This window comes from Crotalus tigris, unplaced genomic scaffold (assembly GCF_016545835.1).
Source record: "Crotalus tigris isolate CLP2741 ecotype Arizona unplaced genomic scaffold, ASM1654583v1 scf7180000024310.2302065, whole genome shotgun sequence".
Classification (NCBI taxonomy): domain Eukaryota; kingdom Metazoa; phylum Chordata; class Lepidosauria; order Squamata; family Viperidae; genus Crotalus; species Crotalus tigris.
In genome coordinates this window covers 386,899-409,098 of record NW_024100482.1, presented here as the reverse complement: position 1 = coordinate 409,098, position 22,200 = coordinate 386,899, and the positions used below count along the sequence as shown (strand labels likewise).

At 42.6% G+C, this 22,200-nt stretch overlaps 1 protein-coding gene across 2 annotated transcripts; it reads right to left on the bottom strand.

Moving 5' to 3' along the window:
* Positions 1-1,307: 1,307 nt before the first annotated feature.
* On the bottom strand, positions 1,308-19,164 carry MGST1 (microsomal glutathione S-transferase 1). Of its 2 annotated transcripts, none has more exons than XM_039324921.1 (4): positions 18,734-19,141; positions 9,396-9,544; positions 4,780-4,874; positions 1,308-3,776 (listed from the first exon to the last, which is right to left on the bottom strand). In XM_039324921.1, exons 2-4 carry the CDS (start codon positions 9,519-9,521, stop codon positions 3,527-3,529), a joined length of 471 nt encoding a protein of 156 aa, XP_039180855.1. In that variant the 5' UTR covers positions 9,522-9,544; positions 18,734-19,141; the 3' UTR covers positions 1,308-3,526. The 2 variants fall into 2 exon arrangements, with proteins under 2 accessions (XP_039180855.1, XP_039180856.1); XM_039324922.1 differs by having other exon boundaries at positions 3,527-3,776; positions 18,730-19,164.
* Positions 19,165-22,200: the final 3,036 nt, after the last annotated feature.

The window sequence follows — 22,200 nt, the reverse complement described above, 5'->3', positions numbered from 1 at the left end:
GATCCAAGAAGCCCCAAATCTATATGGTCTTGATGGGACTGAACCCAAGTTTGTTTCCTCCCAGCTCACATAAATTCCAGATACGGGTACATACATATACTGAAGTTAACTTCACAGAAGTTATGACTTCAGATGCTAACTTTAAAACTGTATGTATTCAAAAAATGTTGGAATTGGTCTGTTTATTTCTTTGCTATCCTTTGATTTATGAAGAATTGGGATCTATCAAGTCTGGATTAAGGTCAAAAAGAATAGTGTGATCTTGGAAAGAGGCTTACATGTCATATACCAAAGGTTGTGCACTTTGAACTGATTCTTTTATTGCCAGAATAAGGCAGTATACAATATGCCATATGGTCAAAGTGCATTAACGTGTTGCTTTAGTAATTGAGTTGCAATAAAAGCATATTTTATACAGTTATAATTCCCGTGCAGCCTGCCCAGGACTTCCCCCACCCTCAAGGCACCCCATGCTTATGCGGGACACCATCCACTTCCCACTTAACAATCCATGCATCTGGAGTTACGACGGCATTAAGGACTGCAGAGATTGCAGTCACTAAGCAATGCAGTGATGCAATGTCACCCTTTACAGCTGTATCATTTAGCAATGGAAATTCCCATCCATTGTGGTCAAAAGTTGAGGACTAATTATACTATATGTGACTTCTAAGTATTTGGCCACATCATTATGCTCTTATTCTTGAAAATAATGTACTCCATGGATTGTTACGTTGCTCATTGTGTTACTACTTACTCTTAAGAATTCCTGTTCTGGGATCTGATGGAGAGTTAGTATTTTTTTTTAAAGGCAGAGAACATCTCCTTGTCCATCTTTCTATGCCAAGAAAGGGCTTTTTCTCATATTTTACCCTTGATGTTTTGTGGTGTCACCAAACTAAATTTGGTCACCCTTTCCTAGTACATATATAAACTTCTGGTCATATATTATTCTTTCAGGAGATAGATTTGAAGGGTCCAATCGCCTCTTCTGTTTTCTAAAAAATAAAAATTACAAGAAAGCTGCTAAGACATAGTAAGGGCCACTTAAAATATTCCCCTTTGTATAGGTACATTAGACAAAGAGAAATTTCATTCCCAGTGTTTATTCCAGCACTTGGTTAAAATACCTATTTGTATCAAAGTCTCTTTTACAACAAGGACTGGCATTGCTTGCGGTATCTTATTATGAAGGTAAATATTCTTCAAAGAACTTGATGCTCTGAGTCCCTGATTCTTTGTGACATCTTATTTGCTGACTGTAGTCGAGGGGGAAAAAAAAAACAGCTACAAAAATTCCAACACACTTTTTTTTCCTGCTGTTGTCTTTATTATTTATGCTTCAAAAAGATACATCCCAAAATAGCATATGTAGAAAATTACCATTTATATGTGCCCTCAAAAGAGAGATGGTGCACATTAAAAATCTTAAAGCTTGCATGAGCTAAGACAACATGTGAAGGAGAAAGCAGGAATAAAGGAAGTTGTTCACAAGGTTCAAATCTTAAGAAACAGAAACGGGAACAGAAACCAACTTAAATTTAACCAAAGTATTTGGAACACTGATAGAACACGAGGAACGTCAAACATCGTGAAACATTCAAAGCCCAACCATTCAAAGTACAAATTCTCTTAATTGGTTTATAACTTCTAGCTTCTGGCCTTGTGCATTCAAAACATAGAAGACAGGTGGGGAACCTATGACTCTCCAGATGTTGTGGAACTATCAATCTGAACCATTGGCTTAAATTTACTATTCAGGAATCAAACAAGAACTCAACTCAGGATGACGATGAGAAGTTAACAGGCCTAAAGAGTTGGAACTGAGACATGCTTTGTGAGTCTCAAACACACAGTTAACTTCCCAGATCTACAATCCTAGGACCTACCAAAATGTATAGCTTTCTGGATACTGTTGAACTTCCAAAATTCATCAGTTAGCATAGCTAATCACCAGGGATAAAAGGAGTTGTATTCTGAGGTCATCTAGAAAACTACATCTCAACCACTCAAGATGTAACATAGAGTAAGCCCTATTTGCTTCTCATATGACCTGCATTTATTGCAGGAATAATGCAATGTCTCAAAAATTACAAATTAAAGAATTAATATCCTAGAAAAAATAGTATCCCAGAAAAAGGGATTCTACCATCGCTTATTGTAGGCCAGGTTCCAAAGCTTAAAAACTGAGGAACATTCTTCCTTCTCTCATAACACTGAAACAAGGAAGTTTTGCCAGCAAATCCAAGAAAGATTTAGTGGATTACACCAGAAATCCAACTCATCCTTGTTTCGTTTTTGCCAACAGCCATCAAACTGATGTAACTGGAAAGTCAAAGAGAGTGGCCATTCTTTGTAATAGTCTTCTCCAGCTTGTGGGTCTCCAAATGTGGTGGTCTACAACGTTTGTTATTTCCAACCAGAACCACTGATAACGACCATAAGATATCAGGATGGCCCTAAGTTAGAGAACACGGTCTTACTGTCAGTCTTCCACATTTGACACCTTCAAAAAAACCTGCCTCCATGTACGTCATGGCTCACAATCTTGTTTGAAAAATAGAAAACATGGGTATTAGACAAGACAACAGAGGATAAACCAGCCTCAGTTACTGTGGAAAAAAAGGCAAAACTGTAGAGAGAAATCACCTCAGTGGCAGAGCCAATGTTTTGTGTATGTAATGGCTTCAGATTTAATCACTCACACTGAATTTCTCACATATTGAGAGTGAGAGGAAGGAATGAGAAAAAAAGAATATAACCACTGTCTTATATTTGACTTTTTATGCTAACAGAGACTGTGCCTAGGATACCAAGTATTTGCACTATCACTGAGTGATGCTCCATTAAGAGGAAGGAAGAATCAGGGACACATTTCCTTGGAAGACAGATTCTCCATACAAAACAGTTTTAGCATATAATGGCAAAAAAAAAAGAGTTCTAGAACTGTTAGGTCCAAAAAGCAACTAGAGGTCCAAGATTCTTGAAGGCACAAGTATGCCTTCTGGAAAGTTGGGAGGCAGAGACGAAAGAGTTTCTCTGAAGAAGAATTAATGGTGGAGTCCTTGGTGCTTGTTGAGCTTGGATGTTCGCAGGCATTTCATTACCCAATTAGGTAACATTATCAATGCTCACGAGTTTGGGGCTTGTTCCATTTATATAGAGCAGCTTGTCCTTCCAGTTTTGATGGGGCTGTGGTTTTTCTCTTTAGTAATTCCTTGATTCAGCAAGGTTCATTTATCATATTTATACGGCTTTGATAATTCCTCGAATCAAGGAGAAAACCACACTCCCACCAGACGTGGCACACTGAGGGTACTATATATAAACAGGGAGAAAAATCCACACTCAGTAGCACTGATAACGTTACCTAGTTGGGTAATGTAACATTGCAAACAAACAAACAAGTTCAGAGAGCACCAAGGAGTCCACAATTCAACCCAGAGCTAAAATATATTCTCTTCTATTGATTGGACAAGGCACTCTCCAAAGTACGACAGGCTGAAAATAGTGTTAGCTTTCTTTTCTAAGACATAGTGAAAGCAACCATTACAATCTTGTACATCATTGAAAAGGTCACTAAGTAACCAGCCATCCAAGCCAAAGCTCTACTGGGCTGGGGAAGCGGTATCAGGTAAGCAAGGGTGTGGAAGATCCTAGAACCGAGAAAAATCCGGTAGTGCATCAAAGCGGTAGAGAGGGTCACGCCACAAAAAGAATAGAAGAACCCAGCGAAAAGAAATGGAATAATGTTCTCCAGGTCGTTGAGATGAATTCTAAGGGAAAGAAGCAAAGGAGATTCAGTGTTAGAGGCTTCTTCATATTTGATGCCAACAAAGTGTCCTTATGAATGAAGGGCAATATACGTGTCCCAGGATAATGTTGCAAGATCCAATCTGGGCCAGTCTTTGGGACCAGAGATTTAGTCTTCCGAGCTTTCGGACGTTTGCTGGAGCCCATCCTCAAGGGAACTTCTCTCTCACCAGAATGTTCTCATTCTGGTGAGAGAGAAGATCCCCAAGGATGACTCCAGCACAAGTCCAAAAGGTCAGAAGACTAAACCTCTGGTCCTAGACACAGACCCAGATTGGATCCTGTAAAAACGTCCTTATGTCTATAATCAAAGGATTTTTCTACCGGTCACATTAACAACTGTTCTTGAACTCACATTAATCTTCAAAAGAAAAACGGCTGATTTTTCTTCTGGATTAAGGGCCATCTGTTCATCAGATCATAAACATATGAAAATAAAAACTCAAGCTTCATTTTTTTAATTTGAGGGGGGGAAAAGGCAATCCTAGTTATCCCAGCCTGGAGATAATTTCTCCTTCCATCCGATTCATTTTTTTGTTTGTTTGTTTTGTTACAAAAAGGGGAAGCAGCAAATTGTATTCAAGAAATCAGCACCAGAACAATAGCATGGCCAATTCATGCTACTACCAATTTCTGGTGTGAATTAGGTCGCATATTGACTGTGGGAATTAAATATGCAAACTCGAGACGCTGCAATAGCACAGGCTATCATAAACACGGCCAGGAGAGTGGAGAGACAGGAGTGTGCAAGCAAACGGTCACGGAACATTCTGCACACCCCTATAGAGGACCATCAAAGAAACAACAGGGTTATTAATGGACCGAGAAAAGGCGCTATCAATATTTTTTCTAAGCCAGTGATTGAAAATAAAGTGCGAGCACATAAGGTGAGAGCCTTTTGCACTCCACCACCCTGCGTATTTTTTTTTCTTTATGTGCGTGCTTGATAAGAAGCTCCTGAATTACCTCCGTACACGTTCCACATCAGGATCAGTCCTTAGAAACTTTTTCGCATTCTCTCCTTTTCCAAACGATGCTGTATCTTCAGGATTAGCAAACGCCTATTCAAGAGAAAGGTTTACAGAAAAGAATAGATTATGAGGTACCATGCCAGAGTCAACACGACGAATAAAGGAGCTGTGGTGACACAATGGTTAGAATCAGTTTTTCAGCATTGAAAGAAATGATATGCCACTCTGGCTTACTACTACGCCTATTATTATTATGGTTACTAATATTATTGTTACTGCTATTCACACGGTCTAGTGGATAATTCTGAGTGGATTTAGTACTGCTGACTACAGGTAGTCCTCAATTAAGACCAGAATCTCAATCAATGAATGAAGAAGACATTAAAACACCAACATGACTGCTTCGCTCAATGACCACAATCACGGCATTTCCCAGTTGCAGTTGTTAAGCTATCTCCCATGTTGTTAAGCAAACACTGTGCTGCAGCTGCCAAAAAAGCCAACACAGTGCTAGGCTGCATTAACAGAGGCATAGAATCAAGATCACGTGAAGTGTTAATACCACTTTACAATGCCTTGGTAAGGCCACACTTGGAATACTGCATCCAGTTTTGGTCATCACAATGTAAAAAAGATGTTGAGACTCTAGAAAGAGTACAGAGAAGAGCAACAAAGATGATTAGGGGACTGGTGGCTAAAACATATAAGGAACGGTTGCTGGAATTGGGTATGTCTAGTTTAACAAAGAGAAGGACGAGGGGGGACATGATAGCTGTGTTCCAATATCTCAGGGGCTGCCACAAAGAAGAGGGAGTCAAGCTATTTTCCAAGGCGCCTGAAGGCAGGACAAGAAGCAACGGATGGAAACTAATCAAAGAGAGAAGCAACCTAGAACTAAGGAGAAACTTCCTGACAGTTAGAACAATTAATCAGTGGAACAACCTGCCTCCAGAAGCAGTGAATTCTCCAACACTGGAAATTTTTAAGAAGAGACTGGACAGCATTTGTCCGAAATGGTATAGGGTTTCCTGCCTGAGCAGGAGGTTGGACTAGATGACCTCCAAGGTCCCCTCCAACTTTACTACTACTACTACTACTACTACTACTACTACTATTATTATATAATGAAAAAGCTGCCTGCCAACAGATTTCAGCTCCGCATGGAGGTGAAACCTTCCTAGAAGGCAGCTGGTTTGGTCTTATACATCCCTGCAGCCACCAAAAGATTTCATCCCCTTCCTGCACCTTTGTAGGGCTGCAGAAATCCTGCTGAAGAATTTTTCTTTCTCTCTGTCACAAAGAGGATTTCAGCTCCCCTTCATTTATTTTCTGGGGAAGCCGGCAGAGAAGATTGCAAATGATGATCACAAAGTTGCGAGGCACTTGGCAACCAGTTGTAAAGGTGAGCCAGTTGCCAAATGGCCAAAATGTAGTTACGTGACTGCGCTGGGTGGTGGTGGTGGGCTGCGCTTTATGATGGCCAGAAATGCTTTATGGGCTGTAAAAGCACCTTTTGCAAGGCCATTGTAAGATCACGTGAAGTATTAATACCACTCTTCAATGCCTTGGTAAGGCCACACTTGGAATACTGCATCCAGTTTTGGTCACCACGATGTAAAAAAGATGTTGAGACTCTAGAAAGAGTACAGAGAAGGGCAACAAAGATGATTAGGGGACTGGAGGCTAAAACATATAAGGAACGGTTGCTAGAATTGGGTATGTCTAGTTTAACAAAGAGAAGGACAAGGGGGGACCTGATAGCAGTATTCCAATATCTCAGGGGCTGCCATAAAGAAGAGGGAATTAAGCTATTTTCCAAAGCACCTGAAGGCAGGACAAGAAGCAACGGTGGAAACTAATCAAGGAGAGAAGCAGCCTAGAACTAAGGAGAAACTTCCTGACAGTGAGAACAATTAATCAGTGGAACAGCCTGCCTCCAGAAGCAGTAAATGCTCCAACACTGGAAGTTTTTAAGAAGAGACTGGACAGCCATTTGTCCGAAATGGTGTAGGGTTTCCTGCGAGCAGGGGGTTGGACTAGATGACCTCCAAGGTCCCTTCCAACTTTACTACTATTATATATTATATTATATTATATTTGCATTTCGCCAGATCTAGGAAAGCTATAAATATTGTAAAATAATAATAATAATAATAATAATAATAATAATAATAATAATAATAATAATAATAATAATATTAAAGTTGGAAGGGACCTTGGAGGTCATCTAGTCCAACCCCCTGCTCAGGCAGGAAACGCTACACCATTTCGGACAAATGGCTGTCCAGTCTCTTCTTAAAAACTTCCAGTGTTGGAGCATTCACTGCTTCTGGAGGCAGGTTGTTCCACTGTTTAATTGTTCTAACTGTCAGGAAGTTTCTCCTTAGTTCTAGGTTGCTTCTCTCCTTGATTAGTTTCCATCCGTTGCTTCTTGTCCTGCCTTCAGGCGCTTTGGAGAATAGCTTGACTCCCTCTTCTTTGTGGCAGCCCCTGAGATATTGGAACACAGCTATCATGTCCCCCCTCGTCCTTCTCTTTGTTAAACTAGACATACCCATTTCCAGCAACCGTTCCTTATATGTTTTAGCCTCCAGTCCCCTAATCATCTTTGTTGCTCTTCTCTATACTCTTTCTAGAGTCTCAACATCTTTTTTACATCGTGGTGACCAAAACTGGATGCAGTATTCCAAGTGTGGCCTTACCAAGGCATTGTAAAGTGGTATTAATACTTCACGTGATCTTGATTCTACCCCTCTGTTAATGCAACCTAGCACTGTGTTGGCTTTTTTGGCAGCTGCAGCACATTGCTGGCTCATATTTAAATGATTGTCCACTAGGACTCCGAGATCCCTCTCAAAGTTACTACTATTGAGCAAGGTACCCCTATACTATACCTGTGCATTTGGGTTTTTTTGCCTAAATGTAGAACCTTACTTTTTTCACCATTGAATTTCATTTTGTTAGATAGCGCCCAATGTTCAAGTCTGTCCAGATCCTCCTGTATCCTAAGCCTATCTTCTGGAGTGTTGGCTATTCCTGCCAGCTTGGTGTCGTCTGCAAATTTGATGAGTTCCCCATCTATCCCCTCGTCTAGATCATTGATGAACATGTTGAAGAGCACTGGGCCCAGAACAGAGCCCTGGGGCACCCCATTACACACTTCCCTCCGTCTAGATGCGGTTCCATTGAGGACCACACACTGAGTACGGCCGGTCAGCCAGCTACGGATCCATCTGGTGGTGATGTTGTTTAACTTGCATTTTTCTATCTTATCACGTAGTAGGTTGTGGTCTACTTTGTCAAATGCCTTACTGAAGTCTAAGTAAATTATACCCACAGCATTCCTCTGGTCCACTAATTTTGTCTAAGGATATCTTTAGTGCACTTTCCTTAGACTAAGGATATGATACTATTTTTTTGTAACTGAGGAACTGAAATCCCACCCATTCCTATTGGGTCCTATTACTTTTAAGATGAGGGTGAAGGTTCATTCTCTGAGCTTGTGGGTTGGTTTCCGAACGTTTAGTTATTAGGCTAGGTAACATCTTCAGCGGAGTTTAGGGGATGTCACGGTCAGCGTTCTTCTGTTTATAAGGGCTGCAGGTGTGGGTGTGTCAAGCGAGGATCTTGTGATGGGTAGGTTACATCAGTTCAGGATCATTGTGAGATGAACTGCTGGTCCAGTTTTTTTGGGGGGGGGCTTTGATTCCACAAGTAATTCCATCAACGGACACATTGACTTACAACCAGCCTACAAACGCCTCAGAATCCAGATCAACCATGTAGCCAACCAAAGTCAGCACCGACCCTCAACCAACCCACGCACGCACGCCCCCCAGTTCACCCCAATGACTGACTTGATGTAACCTCCCCTCACAAGATGACTCACACCTGACCTATCACAAGGCCCTCACTTGACACACCCACACCTGCAGCCCTTATAAACAGAAGAACACTGACACTGACATCCCCTAAACTCCGCCGAAGATGTTACTTAGCTTGGTAACGAAACGTTTGGAAACCAACCCACAAGCTTGGAGAATGAACCTTCACCCTCATTCTACATCCAAGCTACAGATATTCACCACTATTGCAAACCCTTTCAAATCTTTGGTTATTATTACTGTAGTTAACATAGTTAATGTGGATGCCAATAGAAATGAATCTATCATGGATGCTTGATTTATCTTAATTTATTTTAGATACTTTAATATTATTACACCTATATTACACTCCCCGAGAGTTAGGATTCAGTTGTGGTAGTACACAAATGGAATAAAGAAAACTATGCACAAGATATTTTGAACTATGGTTTATTAAAAAAAAACCCACAGAGGCCTGGTTTGTACATAATGTTAGTCCATAATAAATTACAAACCCAAAGATATGATGGATTAGCCCAGGGGTAGGCATAGCTGACTCAGGAATTCTGGGAGTTGAAGTCCATGAGTCATAAAAAGAGCCAAGGTTGCCTACCCCTGGATTAGCCTGTATAGATTAACCTGGAGCGTTTCAGATAGGTTTGAAAGCCCAACTCCCATCAATCCTGTCTTATCACCGTCATGCAAAGTGTTGTGCCCAAAAGTCTCACTCCATGCCCTCAACTCTCACCTTTTTCTTCATTCGGACGAAAGCAGTGATTGTGCTCATGAGCATCATTTTCCCAATAACAATGAGTCCATATCTAACAAATGCCAGAGTGACTTCATTATCCAAAATTTCATGCATCTTTCGCATCTTTGCCGATTTCCACTAAAGAACTGAAACACAAAGGAAGGAAAGTAGATAGGACAACATTCAAGCTATGATATGATACAGGCAATCCTCAAATTACAACCCCACAACTATAGACATAAACTGTGAGAGTCTGGAGGTTTTTAAGACGAGATTGGACAACCATTTGTCTGAAATTGTACAGGTAGACCTCGACTTACAATCATAATTGAGCCCCAAAACTGCTGTTGCTAAGTGAGACATTTGTTGTGAGTTTTGCCCCATTTTCCAACCTTTTTTTCCACTGCTATTAAGTGAATCACTGCAGTTCTTAGTTAGCAACCTGGCTGTTAATTCAAATTAGGCTTCCCCAGTGACTTTTGCTTGTCAGAAGGTTCCAAAAGGGGATCACATGACCCTGGGACACTGCAACCATCATAAATATGAGTCAGCCACCAAGCATCTGAATTTTGATCATAGGACCATGGGGATGCTGCAATGGCCATAGGTGTGAAAAATGGTCATAAGTCACTTTTTTCAGTGCCGTTGTAACTTTGAATGGTCACTAAATGAGCTGTTGTAAGTTGAGGACTACCTGTATAGGGTTTTCTCCTTGAGCAGGGTGTTGGACTAGAACAGGGGTAGGCCACCTTGGTTCTTTTATGACTGGTGGACTTCAACTCCCAGAATTCCTGAGCCAGCATGGCTCAGCTTGGAAACCTTTCCCTTTCCCCTCAGCATGTCTGGCTCAGGAATTCTGGGAGTTGAAGTCCACCAGTCATAAAAGAGCCAAGGTTGACTACCCCTGCCCAAATGCCTGAATTTTGATCATGTGACTGTGAGGAAAAATATTTAAATATTTAAACCAGGGGTCTTCAAACTTGGCCCTTTTACGACTCGTGGACTTCAACTCCCAGAATTCCTGAGCCAGCACAGCTCAGCTTGGAAACCTCTCCCTTTCCCCTCAGCATGGCTGGCTCAGGAATTCTGGGAGTTGAAGTCCACGAGTCATAAAAGAGCCAAGGTTGCCTACCCCTGGATTAGAAGAACTTCAAGGTCCCTTCCAACTCTGTTATTCTTGTTATCATATAACCAGGCCTGATTTTATATTTTATGATCATTAAGCGGCAGTTAAGCATTGTTCACTATAAGGTGATTTTGCTGAAAAAAGGAAGTAAACACTGGTTTTTGGCAAAAGCATCCTAAATCGTGACTGCAAATAGCCACAAAAACGACTGATCGTAAGTTTGGGACTATCTGCATCGCTACTTCTGCCTCCTGGTAGATATAAGAGGACTTATCTTGAATTGTTGTTGTTAATTGCGAAGTCGTGTCCGACCCATTGCGACCCCATGGACAATGTTCCTCCAGGTCTTCCTGTCCTCTACCATCTTCTGGAGACATTGAAGTTCACACCTACTGCTTCAGTGACTCCATCCAGCCATCTCATTCTCTGGATTATTCATATCTTGGATTACTACCAGTGTTTCTCAACCTTGACAATTTTAAGGCATGTGGACTTCAACTCCCAGAATTCCACAGCTAGCAATGCTGGCTGTGGAATTCTGGGAGTTGAAGTCCACATGCCTTAAAATTGTCAAGGTTGAGAAACACTGTGACGCCAGAACTAAAAAAAAAAATAAAATACACAGCCTTTTATGTGTAGAAAAAAAACCAGGAAACGGTTGAACACTCAAAACACCAATCCTAGGAATTTTGCTTATTTAAAATTAAATTACATCTAATTTAGCTTTGTCATGGCCTAATAAACTTTTTGATCCTCATCCCACTTAAGCCAAACCCAAGCCAAACATAATGATTTAGCATGATAGGTGAACCAGACACCATGCAGCAGGATCAATCTTTCCAAACCCAAGAACGTTTGTGAGGGAATGTGGTTAAGAAGATGGATGCCCAGGTCAGAGGGGGTGCATTCCAGACGAGTAAGAGGCAGCTCAGCCCAAATGTGTGAGAGAAAGAGGGCGAGGAACAGCCCCTCCCTAATAGTACACAGAGTACATGTTGTAAAAAAGGGAGTTAATGTAGATGCAAATAGAACAGTGAGCAACAAAGATGATTAGACGGCTGGAGGCTAAAATATATAAAGAACACTTGCAGGAATTGGGCATGTCTAGTTTAATGAAGAAAAGGACGAGGGGGGATATGATAGCAGTGTTCCAATATCTCAGGGTTTGCAAAAAAAAAAAAGGGGGGGGGGTCAACTTATTTTCCAAAGCATCGGAGGGCAGGACAAGAAGCAATGGGTGGAGACTAATCAAGGAGGCAAGCAACCTGGAATTAAGGAGAAACTTCCTAACAGTGAGAACAGTTAACCATTGGAACAGCTTGGCTTCAGAACTGTGGGTGCTCCATCACTGGAGGCAAATAGAACAGAACAGAGCTGGAAGGGACCTTGGAGGTCTTCTAGTCCAGCCCCCTTCTCAAGCAGGAGAACCTATGTCCTATACCAGGGGTTCTCAACCTGTGGGTCGGGACCCCATTTGGGGTTGAAGGACCATTTCACGAGGGTCACCAAACAATGCAGTCCACCATTTTTTTCCCCTTTTCCTTAGCTGTGCTATTCCCTTTTATTCTATTGGCTTTTGAAAGCCAATATAATCGATTCTCTTGAATAGAGTCTAATTCTATTGGCTTTCAAAAGCCAATAGGAATTGTCCAGGCTGTCTCTGCTCTGCTGAGCCCACCAAAAGTCCCATTCTGCAAACGGTGCTGCACCAGTTGAGTAGTCCTCGACTTACGACCGGTTGAGTAGTCCTCGACTTATGACCAGTTTGGGGTTGCGGCATTAAAAAGGTTGAGAACCACTGTCCTATACCATTTCAGACAAGTGACTCTCTAGTCTCTTCTTGAAAACCTCCAGTGATGGAGCGCCCACAATTTCTGGAGGCAAAGCTGTTCCACTGGTTAACTGTCCTGTTAGGAAGTTTCTCCTTAATTTCCGGTTGCTTCTCTCTTTGGTCAGTTTCCAACCCTTGTTTCTTGTTCCTGCCCTCTAGTGCTTTGGAGAATAATTTAAACCCCCCCCCCCTTTTAAAAAGAGACTGGATACCCAATTGCTCAAATTGTTAGGGTCTCCTGCTTAAACAGGGGGTTGGGCTAGAAGACCTCCAAGGTCCCTATCAACTATTATTCTCTTATGCAGTGCTTATTCTGACAACATTTTGTCTGTAGATGTGAAACAATAAAAAGAACTCAGCTTGGAAAAACCACCACACATCATTCTTGGCTTGGGGTCTGACATTAACCCACCTTTCTCCCAACAGCTCAAATAAAGTATGATCAGGATGTGCTTATAAGGAGAGTGAAAGATTGACCCTAAGTCATCCCGCCAACTTGCATAACTGAGCCCTGCTTCAAACACCGGGTCTTTCACTCAGCCCGAATCCCAACACCATAGAAAATGCAGATTTTGCACAAGCTTGATCAACATTAAGCGGCATGACTAAATGAATGGAGAGACCACTCAGCTCTGAACATACAGCTGCAAATAAACAACAAAAAATACATTTGCAGCAATTATTTGTGCTGAATCAAAAGGATGTGCAACCCATTTGCATGCTATTACTTAACAAGCCAATTTCCACAGCAAAATATTTTATTTACTTATTTTATTACTAATTTTTTGCACCTCCCATCTCCCCTACAAGGTGACTTTGATGGGTTTTTTTTTTTCTTTGCTTCTAGTTAGGAACATCCTTCACTCTGGTCAGAGAAGCTTAAAAGCATTCAATTTTGTTTTTTTCCCAAATGAGGAAGAAGCATCTCCCACTCATCCCCTAGTTAATTTCTGGAGCTCACAGAGGGAAGCAAATTCACTTCTAGTGCAACAGTCAAGCTTGCATTCTGGAGTTCTTGCCTCAGAGGACTAGATACATGGAATTGTATTCTATGCAGGCCAAGTTTTAATTGTTGGCTCAGATGTCATTATTCAGACCTTCACTGGGTCATAAGCAATTGCATCTACAGGCAGATGATACTGTAGGAGAACAACACTGTGCAATACTGCATGCACTACAGACTGACCCATTCTAAATATATTTTCCTGTTTGCTAAAGGTTGAACCGTATAAAGAATATTGCAACTGAGCAAAACTATATTTTCTCTCATCTGGCATACCCTGGTGGAGGCAGGGGAGAGACTAAATGCAATTAGTCCTTGACTTACAATCATTTGTTTGAAATTAAAACGGCATTGAAAAATGTGTCTTCCAACCAGTCCTCACTTTTACAACTGTTGCAGCATCCCCATGGTCACATGATCAAATTTTCGGTGCTTCGCTACTGGCTTGTATTTATGACAACTGCAGCATCTAGAGTCATTTGATCACCATCTGCAATCTTCCCAGCTGGCTTCCAAAAAGGTGCAACTCGCTTAACAACTGCCTTGCTTAGCATTGGAAATTCTGGCCCCAATTTTGATCGTAAGTCAAAAACTACCGTGTTTCTCCAAAAGTAAGGCCTACACCACAGGTCAGCAACCTGTGGCTCCAGAGCCGCATGCGGCTCTTTGAGCCTTCTCCTGCAGCTCCCAGCCTCCTCTGCCATTTGCAGAGAGAGAGACAGAGACAGAGAGAGCCTTTCTGTGTGTGTGTGTGTGTGTAAAAGAGAGTGGCCTCACCCTATTCTCTGACGAGCTGACAAGCTTATTGGGTGGGGCTCCTGCTTTGGCTGCGTCTCTCCAGGAAGCAGGAAGTAGGAAGCAGGAAGGGGAGGAGAGAGCCAGCCCAATAAGAATCTGTGTCAGCTTGTTGGAGAACAGCTTGAAGCCAGCTTGCCGGGTGAGCAGAAGATCAGAGAGAGGAAGGGGGGAGAAAGAGAGAGAGAGAAGAGAGAAAGAGGGAGAGAGAGAGGGAGAGAAGGAGAGGGAGGGAGAGAGGAAGAGAGAAAAAGAGGGAGAGGAGAAAGAGGAAGAGGGGAGAGGAAAGAGAGAAAGAGGGAAAGAGAAGGAGAGAAAGAGGAAAGAGAGAGAAAGAAAAGAGAGGGAAAGGAAAGAGAGGGGGAGAGAGAGGAAAGAGAGAAAAAGAGAGAGGGACAGGAGAGGGAGAGAAAGAGAAAGGGGGAAAGGAAAGAGAGAGAGAGAGGGAGAGGAAAGAGAGAAAGAGACCAAGAGAGGGAGAGAGAGAAAGAGAGGAAAGAGAGAAAGGGGGAGAAGAAAGAGAGAGAGAGATAACTCATGCACAGCAGCCTCTATTTCTTTTTAATTAAACTCTTCAATCAAGCTTTCCCCCCTTGTGTGCGTGCACGTGCGTGCGCGCGCAAGTTTTGCAGCTCCCAATGTTTTCTTTTCTCTGGGAAATGGGTCCAAGTGGCTCTTTGAGTGTTTAAGGTTGCAGACCCCTAGCCTACACCAGCAATAAACCCTAGCTTGATTTTTGGGGGTAGGCCTAATATAAGCCCTATCCCAAAAATAACCCCCACTTTGGGGGTGAGGTACACACCTAAAAATCAAGCTAGGGTGGGGGTATGGGGGTGCCCCACCCACCCCACACCCACTTACCTTGCAGCCAGGCCTCTCCTTGACGGCCCACTTCTTCTTCTGAGGCCTCTTCTGCAGCCAGGCCTACATTTCTCAGTCACAGGGTTTTCCAGATGGTCTATGCAGCCAAGATTGCTCCGTTCTGCAAAACCTCAGCAGTTGAGCACCAAGCTATGGATTGAATCCATAGCTCGGTACTTGTCTGCTTAGGCCTTCTGGAAAGGCCTGACTGCAAAATGCAGGCCTGAATGCAGCTGCAGAACTTTGGCCCCAGAATAAGTGGACCAAATGGGTGGGGCTGTCAGTGGCGGAGATGAGGTAAGGCCTACCCCAAAAATAAGACCTGGTGCCTCTTTTGGAGGCAATAAATAAATAAATGACCTGGTCTTATTTATGGTGAAACACAGTACCTGTAATATACCTTTAGTTAGGGTTGACTAAATAGCACTTACGAAAATAAACTGCACTTCAACCAGACCTGGCTGAAGATACTATTTTCATCTTTACTTTGCTGTAAACTCTTGCGTTGATTTTCTTCTTCTCTGTGGTAGATTTGGGGCCTTTGATAAGCTAGGCCTCACTTTACAGCTTTTCTAAATTGTTGCTGCAGCAATTAAAGAAGTTTGGTTGGAAAAGCAAAGTTGTGCCATGGGGGCCAACTACAGGAAGTCCTCGACTTAGGACCACAATTGAGCCCAAAATTTCTGTTGCTAAATGAGACATTTGTTAAGTGAGTTTTTTCCCATTTTATGACTTCTCTTGCCACAGTTAAGTGAATCACTGCAACTGTTAAGTTAGTAACACGGTTGTTAAGTGAATCTGGCTTCCCCATTGATTTTGCTTGTCAGAAGGTCACAAAAGGGGATCACATGACCCCAGGACACTGCAATTGTCATAAGTATGAGCCAATTGCCAACTGTTTGAATTCTGATTATGTAACCAAGGGGAATGCAGCAAGGCTGGTAAGTGTGAAAAACAAACATAACTCACTTTTTTCAGTGTAACTTTAAACGGTCACTAAATGAATGGTTATCAGTTGACGACTATCTGTATTTATAAAAACAATACAGGTGGAAGAAAATCAAATAAATAAATAAATGAGCACTGTATTTTTTTTCTGGATTTACACTCGTCTGGTACTTCTCAAGGAAAGCGATCACACGGGGGACAAAAGAAGCGATACAAAGACACGTTAAAAGCTTCTCTTAAGTCCCTGGATATTAACACCATCTCTTGGGAACTTCTGGCGCATGATCGACCGACATGGCGCACCTTGGTGTACCAGGGTTGCCAGACATATGAACACAGAAGGACAATCTTGGCACAAGAAAAGCGAGCACTCCGCAAAGCCAGAGCTGCAATTGCTGAATTAACAGTGTCTACATTTCTTTGTTCAGTATGTGGCAGAACATTCCGTGCTAACATCGGTCTTATTAGCCACCTACGGACACATCGTTGATGGCCCATAACCCACAAGATGTCAAGGTCTTCATCGAAATCTATGGACGAACAACACTTCAAACCAATATTTTCCACTAATCTCAGTCTGTCCCTAAACTTTAGATTATGACCTGCATGTAAATACTTAAAATTGAATCAACCCAATGTCCAAAGAAGAAATATATTCCTGCCCTTTTTGGCTGGAAAACTATCTTGCACAAAACCACTACGGTATGTGATGCGAAGCCAGCTACTGTGGCCTGTAATCATTTTCTCCTCCCCAAAGTTGGTAACACGCCTTAAATCCTTTGTACTTCTTTCTCACCCTTTTCCTGGCTCAGCTAAGGCTGAAACTGAATTCCCACAGGTGGCGAAATCTGTATCTCAGTTGCATCTTGCAGATGGACTTCACTCTGTGCCAAACGTTAACTAACATCTTGTGCAAATATGAATTCCCACTCCCTTGACTCTCACCCCTAGGCTCAAGGACAGAGCAATTGTGACCCACCAGCTAAGATCGAATCAGTTTGGGAGGCAGGTCAAGTCCACTGGCACTAAATGAAATCTATGTTTGGCTATAAATCAAAGTTGGTTGCTTAATCTCTGTACAAATGCCACTGCATTTCGGCAATCATACTAGATTTACTGTCTAGTAATTAAATTACTATCTAGTGTGGGAAGTCAACACCCCCCCCCCAGAAGGAAATATTTTTGAGGATATTAAAAAGGCAGAATATTATATTTCTCCAAAGGATCTTAAGGTAGGAAAGCAGGCCCAGATTTTCTTAATGGCCACAAACAGAAACTAAGCAGGCCAGATCTGTAGAAATACAGATTTGATCATCCCATTCAGGCCCATTCATGAGCAAATAGTACCTGCAGAAGTCAGGATTTTTCGAAATCCCTTGGAGTAAGAGTTGATAATTAACAATAGCAGAGTGATAGAATTAGAACAGCAATCTCTCACCCAAAAATCTAACATAGGTCATAGCCATCAGCCCCAGCGAAAGCAGGACATGACCTTTAGAACATAATACAATTAACCCACCACCATCAGAATACCAAAAGGACACACTCAAAAGCTCAGATCAAAGTTCATGCCACAGGAACAGGAACTCCAAACACAAAAGTCCAAGAGGGTATTAAAAACCCACCACTCCCAGCTCCATGTGGTTAGCTGCCCCAGAGCCATATTTCTGTCTGGTCCTGGAACTCAACAAACAAGAACCTTTCCTAAAGCAGTCTCCATTTTGTTTACTCCCAGCTTGGATTGGACTGATGATTTTTCTTTTTAAATGAAATCTACATTTGGCCTTAACATAAGTTGGTTGCTTGATCTCTGTATCAGGGGTAGGCAACCTTGGCTCTCTTATGACTAGTGGACTTCAACTCTCAGAATTCCTGCGAGCCAAGGTTGCCTACCCCTGTTCTATACAAATGCCATTCCATTTTGCAATCAAACCAGATTTACTATCTAGTAATTGAGTTACACTCTGAACTATGACCAAGCTGTGCAACAGGGCACTGAAATCCACCAGTGAAATGAATGGTGTGCAACCCCCACGCCTTTCTGCACAGCCCCTCTGAGAATTCCCGTTCCCCATAATGAGGCAACAGATCAAGGATTCAGGCAGCGAAGTAGAGGCCTGGAGTCCTTCGTGCTCTCCCAGCTTGGTTGCTGAAGTTTCATTCCACGAGTAGGTCACATCATCAGTGTGAGGGAGCGTGAGGTTTGCTCCCAAGCTCACCAGCCCCAATGATGCGACCTAGTCGGGACAATGAAATGTCTGCAAGCAAGCTCGCAGCGCACCAAAAGCCTTCACAGTTCAGCTCCGAGCTACAGACAGCCTCTTCTATCGAAAGCAGAGCTTCTTCCGGATTTGTAAAAAGCCCTGCAGATCGGTGCGCGTCTCTAAGCCTGCACATGAGCAGGTTTCCCAGTCCCAGATGGAAGGCGTGGAGAGAGCTGCACTCTCCGCTGATCTCTAAGGAAAACACCGCCCGGCTTTCACTCAACTCTCTCTCTCTCTCTCTCTCATACATACACACACACACACACACACACACACACACACACACACCAACCACCCTCCCATCTAGGAATTAGCACCAAGCAAGCTGGCAAGCGGGCGCAACTTTTGCAAAAACGCCAATCCGCCTTCAGGGCGCAGCGGGCAAAAGGAACTTGGCGCCTGCAAAAGCGCGCCTGTTTTCCAGTCGCGCGCGCGCCCTTCACCCACCCACCCCACCCACTGATCCACTCGAGTCCGCGCCCAAAGAGATACGTTCTGCCTACCGACCTAGGCCGGGCTGCTTCTGCTCCTTGCACCTCTCTGCTTCTGCCGACCGTGAGTTGCTGAGAGCCGTTCCGCCCGCCAAGCACACTTTTTGCTCAGCCCGGGGCAGCAGAAAGGTTCGCTCCTCCCTCTCAGCTTTTGTGTTGCAACTTACTGACTTTGCGCTTTCTCAGCCACTCTCACGCAACACGCAACGCTATTTGCGACATGCGTTCCCCTTCGGCTTTGCGTCTTTCCCGCCGCCCACTAGGCCCTGCAACTTAACTTGTTTCCTTAATCAGAATAGAGCTGAAAGGGATCTTGGAGGTCTTCTAGTCCAGCCCCCTGCTCAAGCAGGAGACCCTATACAATTTGAGACAAGTGGCTGTCCAATCCCTTCTTAAAATCTTCCAGTGAAAGCTCTTTGGGGAGCTTTCGGGTCGTGTCTCGGTTTATTTTCAGTTATGCTGGTTTAAGGTGTACCGGCGTGTGCAGAGAGCCGCTGTAAACCTAACACAGTGTTTCTCAACCTTGACAATTTTAAGGCATGTGGACTTCAACTCCCAGAAGTCCACATGCCTTAAAATTGTCAAGGTTGAGAAACACTGACCTAACAGGAGTGAGGAGCGCTGACTGAGCTTGAAGGTAAACTTGCTGGTGGTGAATTAAGTCGTTTTCAACGTTGCAAAAGGCATCTGGCACAGTTGTTTATGTGCCTGTGGAGATTCTCAACCATCCTAGTCATGGTTGTCCCAAAGGTGCTTTTTTTTCTCTTTTCCCAAAAGGCACCTGGACGTTGTTTTTATTTGAAAACGTTTCGCGAAATGTTTTCAAAGAAAACAAACCAAGAAAATCCAGTTGCCTTTTGAAAAGATTACCTTGGAGTTAGTGCTAAGTGCATTAACCTGCCTGTCGTCCCTGTCACATTTTAGCTTTTGTTCGTTCGAATTTGTAATTGTTGTTTGACAAATAAATAAAACAGAAATAAAATGTGGCTGCCCCAGGTGAGCAGTTCATCGGAAAGCAGCAGAAGGATAATGATAATTCCCTATTTTTTTTAAGACCCGATGTCAGTGATTCTCAACCTTTCTAATGCCGTGACCCCATAATACAGTTCCCCATGTTGTGGTGACCCCCAAGTGGGTGTGGCCACCAATAAGAGGGAGTAGGACAGCTAGGGAAAAAGGAAAAAATGGCGGACTGCGTTGTTTGGTGACCCCCGTGAAATGGTCATTCGACCCCAAATGGGGTCCCGACCCACAGGTTGAGAACCACTGCCCTATGTTTATCGAGTTTTAAATGAAAAATGGGTTAAGTCAAGATGTCAGAGAAGGGAGATCCATATAAAGCAGGGTTCAGATATTTAAATTTTAAACGCACTTTAATAAAACACAACTGTGTTCATTTAACAGGTAGTTTCTAAATATTAAACTCCTACAGGTATGCTGCTATCTCTCAGTGACACGATGGTGTAACAGGACAGATTGATTTAAACAAGGGCAGAGATTGGTTTGCTTACATATTACTTACCCGACCACACTCATAGTTGTGTAATAGTATTCTTGCCTCACCCACTTTTAAAATTCTTTGATCTGCTTTGGCTCACTTTCTTAGAGCAAGCAGGTCATGACATGACTTTCGAAGCCTGTAGGTTAATAAAGTTTTATATATATATTTAGTGCACTACTACTCCCTTTTTAATATTTCCACTTGAACCACATTAATGGGTGAAGGTTTACACTAAGGAACGGAAAATGTCAATGAAAACTTCTTAAATCAACTGCCCGAGAGGCCTGGTGCAAAATATAAAAGCAATTTCGACCTCACTGTCCAGGAGACTGTGTAACAATCTGGTGAGATCTCGGATGGATCGCATTCTATCCTCATTGCTTGATCTTCTGGGATCCCTTCATAACGTCAAGAAAAGATCCATTTGGTTTAAGATGCTCCTGGCAGGTGTAACAATCATTCTCACCTGTGCTTCAAATTATATTTTTGCCCTTTGGAACTGTGCTCAGCTCTTTCCACTGTGCAGCTACAAGGGAAATGCATAAATTCCTGCTATCTTGTTTTCCTTACAAATATGTTTATTTATAAGGCTTCAGTTGTAGTATTTGTGTACAGGTAGTCCTCGACTTACAACAGTTCATTTAGTGACAGTTCAAAGTTACAACGGCACTGAAAAAGGTGACTTATGACCAGTGGTGGGATTCAGCCAGTTTGCACACTGGCAAAACCAGTAGCTAATTTTTTGTTGCCCAGTCCCAGAATGGACTTCCAGAAGCGGCATCCACACAGAGAACTGGTTGTTCACATATTTGAATCCCACCACTGCTTATGACCGTTTTTCACACGATCATTGCAGCAACCCCACGGTCAGTTGATCAAAATTCAGATGCTGGGCAACTGACTCATATTTATGACAGTTTCAGCATCCCAGGATCATGTGATCCACTTTTGCAACTTTCTTGTAAGCAAAATCAATGGAGAAGCCAGATTCATTTAACAACCGTGTTCCTAACAACTGCAGCGATTCACTTAACAACTGTGGCAAGAAAGGTCGTAAAATGGGGCAAAATTCACTCAACAAATGTTTCACTTAGCCACAGAAATTTTGGGCTCAATTGTGGTGGTAAGTTGAGGATTACCTGTAGTCGGAAACTTTTCTGCCATAAATTCAAGGCACAAGGCAGTTCAAGGAATAGTCACAGGCAAACCTCGACTTACGACCATAACCAGCAGGATTTTTGTTGTTAAGCAACAAATTATTAAGTCATGCCTGATTTTGCAATCTTATTTATTTATTTATTTATTTATTTATTTATGAGACTTATATACCGCTTTAAGTGCAAGCACTCTCTAAGCGGTGTACACCAGTAAGCAATGTATATATATATATTTACATTGCCCCCAACAATCTGGGTCCTCATTTTACCTACCCGGAAGGATGGAAGGCTGAGTCAACCTTGAGCCGGTGAGATTTGAACCGCTGACCTGCTGAACACAGTCAACTAAAGTGGCCTGCAGTACTGCACTCTAACTGCTGAGCCACCTCGGCTTTTTTGCCAGGTTTGCAGATCACCACTGTTGTTAAATGAGTCACACGGTCATTAAGTCAGTCCAGCTTACCCCATTGACTTTGCTTGTCGGAAACTGTGCTGGAAAAGTCACAAATTGCAATCATGTGAACCTGGGATGCTGCAACCATCATAAATAGATGCCAGTTGCCAGTTGTGATCGGGGAGGGATGCTCCTATGGTCGTAATTGCGAGGGCAGGTCGTAAATCACCTTTTTCAATGCCGCTGTTAATTTCAAACCATTGCTAAATGAATGGGTTACCTATATTCTCAGGAGCCTCATTCCTGAAGGCCAGACAAGAATAAAGAACTTCTTGGTTTTAATGGGAAAGAAGAATGCTACAATATATATACCCGAATACAGAATTGATTTTCAAGAAGTTGTTCTCCTAGATTAATGTTCTCATCTTTGG